The sequence below is a fragment of the Canis lupus genome, chromosome 17 (assembly GCF_048164855.1).
Source record: "Canis lupus baileyi chromosome 17, mCanLup2.hap1, whole genome shotgun sequence".
Lineage (NCBI taxonomy): Eukaryota > Metazoa > Chordata > Mammalia > Carnivora > Canidae > Canis > Canis lupus.
Genome location: NC_132854.1, coordinates 12,378,095 through 12,390,417, shown reverse-complemented (window position 1 = coordinate 12,390,417; position 12,323 = coordinate 12,378,095). Strand labels below are relative to the sequence as shown.

Sequence of the window (12,323 nt, the reverse complement as noted above, 5' to 3'; positions counted from 1 at the left end):
CATTCCTGGTTACCCCAAGCCCTTCTCTGTGAGCGCACACATGGTCCAGGAGCTCTCTCGTGGTGGTTTCCCAAAGTGTTATCCTGAAAGGACACACGATAAAATCCTCCACTGCTCCCCAGAAAATTCCGTCCTTAGGGCCAAGGCACTGGGCAAAAACCCAAAGTCTCCCTTCACAAAGCTCCTAAGACATTAAGAGGCTTTTGTGTCCATTAAATCCACCCGGAGTATAGCACTTTTATTAAAAATATAACACACACACACAAAAAACTTACATTCTACCCATAATACATACGTATGTATGCGTATACATATATTTGCCTATATGTGTATGTAAATATACTTAATACATATTCATATCTGTGTGTTTATATGCAAAAATAATACTATTTTTAAAAAATCAACCCATAAAGGAATGCATGGAAAAATGTAATGACATCACTTTTCTCTCTTAAATAACATCTTCATCTTTTAAAAATCCTAAAATTAAATAACCAAACAATAAATCAGTAGATAAAAAAGAATTGTTTGTAAAGACCAACCACGTGGCTCTATTTAAAAGTTATCTAAAAAAAAAATTTAAAAAAATAAAAATAAAAGTTATCTACCTGAAAGTCATCATAAGGGAAGAGAAGCATCTCCCTTAAACAATCATTCAGGATCTGTGTCTTCTTTTGGACGATGACATTTTCATAGTCGAGTGGTTCAATCAGCTTTGGCTTTGCCTAAAAGGTGAAAAAATAAGCAATTGAAACATTCGTATAGATAAATAGAATTCCTTGAGATTAAAGAACTTTATACGATCTGTTTTTGCATTTTCCAACTTTTCTTCAATAAGAGTACGTTAATTTTGCTACAAATTAGAATCAGAAGCAAGAGATAAAATGTTTTTTTTTTTTAGCATCTCTGTGAGTCTATGATTATCCTCAATTACTTTCTACTATATCTTCACATAGAACTCAGAGTATTTATATGTTGGTGAGCACTGATTTTTTTTAAGGTTTTATTTATTTATTTATTCATGAGAGACAGAGAGAGAGAGAGAGAGAGAGAGAGAGAGAGAGGCAGAGACCCAGGCAGAGGGAGAAGCAGGCTCCATGCAAGGAACTCGACACCAGACTCAACCCCAGGACTCCAGGATCACACCCTGAGCCGAAGGCAGGCACTAAACCACTGAGCCACCCAAGGATCCCCTAAAACATATTTTTAAAGGGGCACTTGATGGGATGAGCACTGGGTGCCATACTGTATGTTGGCAAATCGAACTCCAGTAAAAATAAATACAAAAAAAATTTTTTAAATAAATAAGGTAACAGAAGACACTTCCTGGTACTCCATCTACAGTCATGCTTACTTAGTTATTAAAGCGCAAAGAAAGCTATGAAGTCTCGTGGACGTCCAGTTGTGTCTTGGGTCACCCCTGGTTTGGTCAGTCCCCATCCAAGCTTTACACTCTGCCGGAACTGCCCTGCTTGGAGGGGTCCAGCCGTGGTGTGGTAGTGAAGGCTGGATGCCAACAGTGGCACCCTCCTTGGGCCAGGCTTAAAGCACCCACAGCACAGGGCTTCACTATTTCATATAAGGCTCTACGGAACTCTTTTCAGGGTGTCAAAATATCCCTGTCTCCTAAAATGTCTATATACTTATAATACCTAACAGATAAAAATGTAAGCTGTGGGGGGGGGGGTGAACCTAAGCAGGTAGGAATGATCATCCCTTATCAGACACTGAGCAGAAGACAAAGGCAATATGTGAATAGGAAAGAAATGAGAGAATATGCCTTTTCTGACTATTTCTCAAGTTAGCCTTCTCAGTAAAATCTATTGCCATGCATTGCTATGGTGGTGATCATGTCCCACATGGAAGGTACCAACTGTGCTAGGTCAGGGAGAAAGACACCAATTTAGCTATATCACAGTATGCCAAGTGATAAGACAGGCATGCATGCACATGCACAATGTTCTCAGAAGTAACAAAGTCCATTATATCAATAGTTCCTGCAAGATTATTTTTTGAAACTATTAATAAAAATCATCTGATGACATAATCTCAATGTTGTGCCTAATAAAATGATAATAAATATATACAAAATATACTAAAGACATTTGGGGAATTGTGGCTGAGGCTGCTGCACATTCCTCAAATCTCTCCTTTCCTTCTAGGTACAGAAGGACTACACTTCCCAGCCTCCTCAGAGTTACATGTGACCCTCTGTCTTGTGCCAATGGCAGGTGAGGGGGAAGGGAATGGCCACTGCCAAGCCTGGACCAGAAAAGCTGTCTGCAAAAGACTGAATGCTGTGTCCTTCCAAAATCCACGCTGAAACCTAGTCCCCATTGTGATGATTTTAGGATGTGGGGCCTTTGGAGGCAATTAAGTCATGAAGGTAGAGTCCTTAAGAATTCAATTAGTAATCTTATAAAAGAGACCTCTGAGAGTTCCCTTCTGCCATGTGAGAACACAGTGAGGAGAAAGCTATCTATGAACCAAGATCTCTCTCTCTCCAGACACCAAGTTGGCTGGTGCCTTGATCTTATAGCCTTCCCAGCCTCTAGAACCATGAGAAATACATATGTTGCTTAGGCACCCCTAAGTCCTTTATATTCTGTTCCAACTAAGTGACTACGATAGCCCCCCTCCCCTCTCCCATCTGCCAGATGCACGCAAGAATCCAGCACTAGACTCAGGAGCCCTGAGGAGAGGATAAAAGTCGCAAGACAGAAGGAATCTGCATCCTGAATCACCCAACAGAAAGCTGCCTCCTTCAAACAGGCGCTGAAATATCCGAGAGCAGGCAGGAAAGCATTTATTGTGTTAACCACTGAGGTTCTGGAGAGTTGTTTAAAGGGGTTGTCGGCTTACTCTACCTAACCTACATACAGTTGTTCATATTTAACTTCAATTACTTGATTTAAAAGTAGACGCGACAAAGATGTTTGGATATGCTAAGAAAAAAATGTAATGACTGAACAAGGGCACCATCGTTATTATAATTATGCAAAATAAACATTTACGGGCAGAGACAAACCTATACACCAAAATTAAAGCTATCATCATGGAAGTGTCATTTCTTGTAAGATATTCATAATATTAAACTATTTCAACTATAAAAAAAATTTTCAAAAAGGGAGATTTACAAAAAGTTTTTTTTTTTTTACAAAAAGTATCTTTAAGGAAAGAATTGCCACAAAAAAAAATAAAAAATAGTCTTCAAAATTGTTTTTTTTTTTTTTTTAGGATTTTATTTATTTATTTATTCAAGAGAGACACAGAGAGAGGCAGAGACATCGGCAGAGGGAGAAGCAGGCTCCATGCAGGGAGCCCAACATGGGACTTGATCCCAGGTCTCCAGGACCATGCCCCGAGCCAAAGGCAGATGTCCAACCACTGAGCCACCCAGGCGTCCCTCTTCCAAATAGTTTAATTTGACTTAAATAATGAGCTCCTTTATTTTAGTTTGTTACACTGTACATGGTAACCAGTCTTTAAGAGTTTGTTGGCAGAACGGATGTATGTCATGATTAGTAACGTTTTCCTTGGGAACCAGGACTATATACCTAATAAAATGCAAAGATGACCCAGAGAGGGCTGGTCCTCCACACTGGACCCCTCCAAAGGTACCCCGGGTCTGCAGAATCCTTGGCGGCCGTTTTCCCTTCCTGCCCCTTCCCACAAGGGCCAGCAGTGTACTAACTTCAGGCCACAAGGCAAGGTCAGTCTGTCGGAAAACAGTGCTACAATGTCAGCCCTTGTCAAAGAAGGATGCTGCAGGGGCCTGCAGAGAAAGGGTCTTTTCTTAGCCTATGATATTTTGGAGAGTTTTCTGCCTTGCTCCTACGGCACAGCTCCCTAGACTACTCTTATATTCTTAGAGCAGGGGTTGGCAAACTTTTTCTGAAAAGAGCCAGAGAGTAAATATTTTAGGCTTTGCCAGCTTTACTGTTTACTTAACTCTGATACTGTCGCACAAAAGCAGCCACAGACAACAAGTAAACAAATGGCCATGGTGGTATTAAAACTTTACAGAAACAGGCCACAGCCAGATTTGGCCCAAGAGCCATCACTTGCTGATTTCGCTGCAGAATTACCTTTACCCGTTTGTAGTTAATCTCCTTTACCAATTTAATGATTCTTTATATTAATTTTCTATTTCCAATGAACTGATGTTTCCTGTCTCTGGGCTGATATATATGTTTACATGTTCTTAAATGTATTTAAAGATTATTTCTCAACAATTGGACTACACTGAGATTGTTTACACAGTTTAATAAATGAAAACTATAAAAATAATTCACATGCTAGTTTTGCCTACTTATGATATGCTTTTGTTAACTGAGTGGATATTTTCCCCTGATGGTATCTTGGAAGTATTTAATGACTTAATGTAACGTTGTGGCTATTAGGATTACCTTGCTTTTGGGGGCCACTGTGTAACCTGGAAGATTTTCACACAAATGATCGCACCTAATCCACTGTTTAATTAAACAAGGAAGCCATGTGCCTAAGCAAACCAAAATCCAAGCCTGGGAATGCCTCAAGGTTATAAAATCAACACACTACAGACAACCACTCACAAACAGCCAACAAGGCTTTAGGCTACGGCCAAATAATTTCTTCTGTTTGCTTCCACACTTCCTCTCTAGAAGTCTCTCCAAGCTCCTAACAGCTCCTAACAACTTCCGGTTTTGTGCCACCCAATTCAAAATGATTTTTGTCCAAACTCTACAAATGTTTAGTATGCCTCAGTTTATCTTTTAACATCACTTGGAGCCACTATAAGGCAGGCATGGGAACACCACTCCATAGTTGCTGAGATTGCAAACTGAGGATCACAAGTTGATCTGGTTGCCAGAAGTGTCCGAGGTAACTTGCAGACTGGGTCAGAACATGGTCTTTGTCACACAGAACTCTTTCTTCCCCAGGCTGCCCATTTAACCATCTGTGCTCACCAATGCTCAGAGTAAACGCATGGAGAGGTTCTAAGCCAACGCTTCTGTGAAAGAATGATGATGCATGTAACAGGAAAGCCCACAGGGTTGATTTCAACATAAGGGAAATCTTCGTGGAAGAATGAGATGTCTTCTTTGGTCTCAAGGAGTATGAAGATTTGACACATGTACAGACTCTTAGATCACTCACTGAAGTGACTCCTACAGACCTGATTGGGCAGTAGTCTTCAGCAGCTGCAGGGAGCGCTTCCAGGACAGAACCACTACCCCAAGGAAAAAGGGTCAACTGGGAGTGACTCATGTGCTACCTAAGAACAAGGCAAAAGCTCCTGCTTCAAATACAAATAACTAATAACTGGCACCATACCTCATGTGGCCCTCACAGGATCAGAAAGGGTGAGAACGGAGATTGTGAGGGAACACGGAAAGAGAGTAGGAGGCGATGGGGGAGGAGGAGACCAAAGGGATGGATACCTCGCATGGAGGTAGGCCGGGGCCACAGAAGTGGAGAAAACACAAGTTGTTGGATAAAGACAGGAGAAGAAGACACAAATGGAAAGGATTGAAGAGAGGGCTTGGAGATTTGTGGTGGGCCCATGGGAAGTCACACCTCCAGGTCTACTCAACTGGGGGTTAAGCGCATAACTGTCTATTATTTTCTGCTCTTCTTGAAATGGATGATTCACTGGTTACAGCTGTTCACTGTTCTTCAGCTCCTCCGAACGTTTCCAAGCAGTCACGTGAGCAGGGAGACAGCCCATTAGGATAGGGAACTGACCGGCCTACAGCATCACTGGTGACAGGAACATCACACAAACAAGCAAAATGAAATTAGCTAATTACCAGGCTGCCAGGACCCCACTCCCAGTTTAGCAGAAAGAGGCTTCGTGTAGATCTGGCACGTGTTCTTGGTTTTAAAGCCATCAACACGCTTAAGTGTAAACCTTCCTGGGGTGACACAATTACCAAAGCCAAGTTCTTGATTTTCTATGGTCAAAAGCAAGATTCTGGGCCCAGAATCAATCCAGATAAACCAGTGGTCGTGGATAGAGCTGCTCCTATGCCATAAGAACCGCCCTGCTTTGAAAACCTGATAATTCACCAGTGTGGATTTTAAATATTAAAAGATGCTGTGTTTCCCTGAGCATGATGGGGGCTCAGCCAGCTCCTGAGTCTGTGACATTCAGAGCTTGTACAGGGCATAATTATGTCGCTCTTATAATAAGTGAAAAATGTAATTCGGTCTATATATACAAATTCTTTAGGTTTTGTCCCCATTTGTAGGTTAAATGTCCTCATTTATGAACATATGTTTCTCAGGCTATCATTAAATCAGACAGGAAGAGGACCATGGTATCTTAACTTTACAAAAGTCTACAAGAGTGATTCTAAAAGTGGGGTCCTGGTAATAAGCAGCATTAGCATCACCTAAGAAGTTAATACAAAAGTAAACTGAATCAGAAACTCTACAGCTAGGATCAGCTATCTGTGCCTCCACAAGCTTCCCAGGGATTCTGATGACCCAGGAGTTGGTTGGAATTTGTAAATTCAGAGAGGTACAATGAACATGCCCAGTGCTGAGCTCCTTCTGAGAACCTGGGCCCACCCTCCCCCAAAATGTGTATACCCATTACTTTCTAAAACGTTATACACAGTTCTGGGGGACAGCAGTCATTCCTTGGAGAGTAGCCAAGGAACTGAGTTGAGGACATTTTAGGCAGTGGGAGAGGGTGGCTCGTAAATACTTTAATTCAGTATAGCAGGAGGTGCTGGCAGAAGCTAAATGCAGAGCTAAGAAAGGAGGCTGAGCCAACTGCCAGCCATGGGCTGGGACATTTCCTCACCTCACCAAGGAGTGATACCTCAAGGTGCTGAAGGAAGAGTGGGAATTCTTCAGGTGGGCAAAGTTCTGAATTCCTTAATCAACAATGTAAATGTAGCCCTCCTATGGAGGCATCTGTGCAAGCTCCAGCTGTATCTCTAACCCCCCAGGCCCAGAACAGAAGACATGTGGCTCTGCTTCTGACACAAACCTGGTCCTGTCACTTGCTCACACCTCTGCACCTGTCACAGGCCTACAGCCCTGACGGCTGCAGTCAACAAAGGTTCTATTTTAGCAGAATCCTTCTTCTGAAAACCAAATCTCCCACAGGCAAATACGCCAAAGGAGTGAAAGCAGAGTTGCTCTAGCCCCAGGACACACAGTACTTGGCTCTGTACCTGGGGCACATCTCCCTCAACCCATTAAAAACAGTCTTTTCCCTTCTCTGACCAGGATACCCCCAGTGAGTAGCAGTCCTAGAGTACAGTTCATTCTGCCTTGGATTGAAACAACCTGTGAACAGCTTAACTCCTTGACTATAGTGCCCAGGAAAGGGCTGGGTCTCCTGGTCTCTGCACCCCCCACCCTCATCCCCACCCCAGCATCTAGCCCAAGACCCAGAGACACAGTGACTGTGCACAAAGCGTGGTGTCCTTCACTTGCATCAACACCTGTCCAGGCCCCGTGTCTGTGTAGAGTTCAGTTGCTGCTCAGCATCTTGGCTTCTTAGGAAGTTCCACAGGACCATGCCCCCTGTGCCAGTCCACCCAATGTCATGACTCAGGTCCCATGAGGTGCAGCATGAGAGGCCATGTTGCAATACAGGTATATTTCAAGGCGTTTAGCCCCATAACTACTTGGGGATACTTGAGGTTAGTCACTGCACAACTGGGAGATTGCCCCCAAATTATTCTGCTCATATATGAAAGAAACCTAATGGAGAGGGTAACTGTTGGCTCAGTGGTTGAACGTCTGCCTTCAGATCGGGTCATGATCCCAGGGTCCTGGGATCAAGTTCTGTATCAAGCTCCCCACAGGGAGCCTGCTTCTCCCTCTGCCTATGTCTCTGCTTCTCTGTGTGTCTCTCATGAATAAATAAATGAAATCTTAAAAAGGAAAGAAAGAAACCTAATAGAGGGTTTTTTCAATCCTAAAATGTATGTGATGTTATCAAATGTTATAAAACTAGAGGAAACTTTCCTAAACTATGATTAATAAAATACAAATATTGACTAATGATATAGGAAAGATTAAATGACCTATCTTTGCAATGCAGAGTGATCAAGCCAAACCACGATCATATGAAGAGGCAATAATAGTATGAAACTAAGAAATGCAGGGAAATGTATCAAGTGCATCAAGAGATTTTTGTTCATAAAAATGTGTTGCTCTCCTGTATTTGTTTAGGGTTTGAGTTAGCTTTCTAAAATTTATAATTTGTCGTGATTTCTTTTCAAATATCATTAAAATAGTAACTTCCATGCCTCATTTTGTATTTGTAATTTTGGATTTTTTTTAGACCTCCCACATTCTAAGCTTTATCACTCACAAAACCTAGATCGGCTCTGGTGATACCACACAGATGTGGATCAAATCAAAGGCAGTACAGTACAGTGGTTAAGAAAGCTGAGCTGCAAGTTGTGTGAGGCTATTATCAAGCTCCATTGAGTGCATGCATGTAAAATGCTTGACAGAGCCTGGCAGACTGTAAGTACATGATAAATGTAGCTGTTGTTATTACTATTACAATCATCATCATTATTAAATGTATTGTTCGCATGACAGTGATTTGTTTGGTGGGGGAGGGGAGTGGTGAATGTTTCATGTACATTCAATTTTACCAATCTGCTAACAAAAACTTTCCTGTAATCTCCAAGAACATATTAAATCAAACAGACAACAATGGTAGGAGCATTCACAAAGAAGGAAACACAAAAGGCCAAGCAGAGGAAACTGTATACTAATAGAGATGACACTGGAATTCAGGGACTGAGCCCAAGATAAACATAAATAGATGCTTACATTAAAAACTGAACCAAGTATTGATGAAGTTGGTGTCAGGCAGGACAGAGAAGAACAGCAGCTGAGGGGTCAAGATGTATATACTAAAGCACTTCAGACCCACTCCCACAGTGCACAAGAGCAGCAGTACTGAAGATTCTAGAGGAGGCCAGAGGGGCAGGCACTAAGCCCTCAAGCAGTGATGCTCACACCTGGTTTCTGGCACTTCCAGGGAGAGAGGGGAGGCAGACTCTGGAGAGTTTGGGAGGCCCAAAGCCCACAGACATTTTCATAACAATGAACTAAAACCTTAGCTTCCTTGCCCGGAGATCTAGTCCAGAGCAATGTGATCAGGGCAGTGGAAGGAGGAGTTGCATCTCAGGGAAGAACACAGACACCAGTTAGCCCCTGATACCATGGCCCCACCAGTCCCCATCCACTGGTCGAAGCAGGGGCAGCATGGTGAACTGCCAGTGATCATGTGGTTGTCACAGGTACCAAAAGGCACAATCCACAGTGCCCTCCCCAGGAACCTCCCTTTGAGGCTCTCTGACCTCACCCCTTCCTCTAGCATTTGTTACTGTGGGTCTGGCTTCCCAACATCCATGCAAATTGAAATTCCAGATCCAGAGGCAAACAGAAGCTGAGGAATCCTCTGGATGCCAGGAAAACAAGAGTCCTCTGGAATCCAGCATAGCTGGAGAGCAATAGGCCCACAAATGACTTCAATTTTGGCTAATCATGTATGAAGCCTCGAAAACCACGGGAAGAGCTCAGCAGAAAGGCTTACTGATTTAATTGCTTTTTCTCTCTGACAGGATAGCTTCCTGTGAACTTTCTAGTCATTTCTGGATTTTGTGTCTCTGGTAATTAAATGTTAACAAAGCTCAAATCCTGAATACCACTTCTTGAAATAGCAAACTAAGGAAACGGCAACTCTTGAAGCATTCTATTATAAGAAACGAGAAATTTATTGTTTCTGCTTATAAAGAATTTAAAACTTTCTTGATCTGCATGGCTATAAAAGCTACTTGATTGGCTAAGACAAAAATTCCTCATGGAACTTAGTCCATTTTCAAACCTGTGCACTTCTCAACATTGCCAAAAGGACACCAGCACTGTTGCTGGGGAGGGGGCCATGCAGCTTGCAACAAGAAAGAAAGGTCTTCTGAAGCCAGGAGTTAATCAGTGTGGCCTGTCTTACACACTACTGTCACCACATACTCCCACCAGGAACTTCATGAAGTGGTTAAATCTGAAGGGAGAATCCTCATTTTCCTGTAATTAGGGTGGGCACAGGAAATTAGCGGCTGCCATCGCTTCTTTGTATGCAAATGTTATTAGTAATAATGTGTTCCTTCTCTCTACAAACTTTTACTGAGCCTGTCCATTCCCATATGCACTGCGCCAGGGTCTTCCGGACCCCAAGATAACAGGACACAGCCTCCCCCACCCCCCACCCCCACCACTCCCCACCCCCGCCACCCAGAGAGCTCATAATCCAGAGGGGAGGCAGACATGTGAACAATGAGAGCAGAATGACAGCAGTTGGAACCTACAAGTGGCATCTGACCCTGCCTAGCATGAACCTGCTCCCCCCCCCCCCCCAGTTAGATCACCAACTCCATAGAGGCAAGGATTTCCATTTTATTTACTGTTCTCTTAACACCTAGAACAAGACTTGGCATAGTGTAAGCACCCAATGAACACGTGCAGGATGAGTAACAGAACCTGGCAATGTGGGCTGCTTCTTAAAGGAGGTGGTCAGGGCCAAGCCTAGGAGAGGAACCAGTCAGCCAGCATTCAGGGTGCACTGGGGATTCCTTGCAGAGAAAATGGGGAGACACCAAGGAGCATGCTCCCAGATGGAACCAGATTTTGTGGGGCCTAAAAATGCATATTTGGAAAGGGAAGGGGTTTAAAAAAATACAAAATTATGAATATAAAATTGCTGGAGGCCCTCACAGGGCCTTGGAAGGGATCCGGAAACTGAAGCTTCCTTAGCTTCAGGATAAATCCTCCTCTGAGCACTGTGAGTTCCAGACGTGATGAGTTGCTCAGGATAGCTGAGGCAAAGCTATGGCAAGGGGATGGGGTGGCAGCAGGCCAAGGGCTTGGGGCACCAGTCTCTAGGGGTGCTACAGCATCTCTGGAAATCCAATGTGAGAAAGAAAATGACATTTAGGAGAACTCCCTTCTGAAAGGGTACTCTGGCTGCCAAGAACACATGAATAAGCTATCACAGATGAGCACTGGGGCTTTGCAAAGGACGTGCTGAAGAAACAAAGAATGCTTACCTGTAGGGCCCTGCTTTCTCTGGACAGGTGGGCACCACTAGAGTTGGCTAGGAATGGCTATGCGCCACAGTCCCTGCCCTATCTCTGCCCCACGCAGCCCTCAGTCTCTTATCTAAAATAATAAACAATTGGGGTGCCTGGGGGGCTCAGTTGGTTGGGCGTCTGACTCTTGCTCTCAGCTCAGGTCTTGGTCTTGGAGTTGTGAGTTCAAGCCCCATGATGGGGTCCATGCTGGGCACAGAGTCTACAATCAATCAGTAAATAAATAAAATAAAGCAGTAAACAATTTGAATGGCATCTGTTTGAGGTGGTACCAATGACTGGCTTGCCTGGGGTGTCCACATGTCTCTAAGCCACCCCTGGACTACAGCCTGCTCTGGTAAAGAAGGCCAGAGTGGCAAGTGTGCCACGCTGTGACGGGCCTTTAGGAAGGAAACTGGCATAGGATGAAAGGGGCTGAGCAGCACAGAACTAGGTCCTGTACCATCCTCACCCTGGAAAGCGACCTCCCATTGCCTTGTCATAGACATGCTCTTATTTTATTTTTAAAATATTTTTATTTGTTTTTTTGACAGAGAGAGAACACAAGCAGGGGAGCTGCAGGCAGAGTGAGAGGAAAAAGCAGGCTCCCCGATGAGCACAGAGCCCGATGTGAGGCACAATACCAGGACCCTGGGATCATGACCTGAGCCAAAGGCAGATGCTTAACCAACAGAGCCACCCAGATACCCTATGGTATGCTCTTTCTTCCCTTGACCCCGAACATTAAATTTAGGAGATCACGATAATCAAAATATGATCACATCCCCTTCAGGAAAACATGTTCTTCTCCAGATTGTTCATCAGTGTGTCGGGGAACAATGGCCTTAGCAGCTGTTGAGAAGCATGCTTGTTTAAAAGGAGCAGGAGGTCAGGTAACACTAGAACTATGCTGTGTAAACATCAGAACCCGAGATTATCTGGTCTAGCCCTCTCATCTTACAGAGAGGAAAACCTGGGAGCGTGGGAGTTACATGACTGTCCCAACGCCCAAGAGGAGTTGCTAGCAAGCCTGGGCCTAGATCCCAGATCTCCTGACCCCTGTCCATGCTCTTTACCTCTGCCTCTACGTTTTGATTTTTGCACTTTCAATAACACTGTGCACAAACACACAATACAATAAACTGGAGGAAAAGAGGACCTTATCTAAACTTGGACTGAGGAAGCAAGCTCAAACCTGAGCATTCCCATATGGTTAACTAACTGGTAAATGTT

At 43.6% G+C, this 12,323-nt stretch overlaps 1 protein-coding gene across 37 annotated transcripts in view; it reads right to left on the bottom strand.

Moving 5' to 3' along the window:
• DOCK9 (dedicator of cytokinesis 9) overlaps nt 1-12,323 on the bottom strand; it is a 279,300-nt gene that overhangs the window by 150,950 nt on the left and 116,027 nt on the right. For all 37 annotated transcript variants that reach the window (XM_072782523.1, XM_072782529.1, XM_072782544.1 and 34 more), the window contains exon 2: nt 609-725. In XM_072782523.1, the coding sequence (XP_072638624.1) occupies nt 609-725 (117 nt within the window). The remainder of the gene's footprint in view (nt 1-608; nt 726-12,323) is intronic.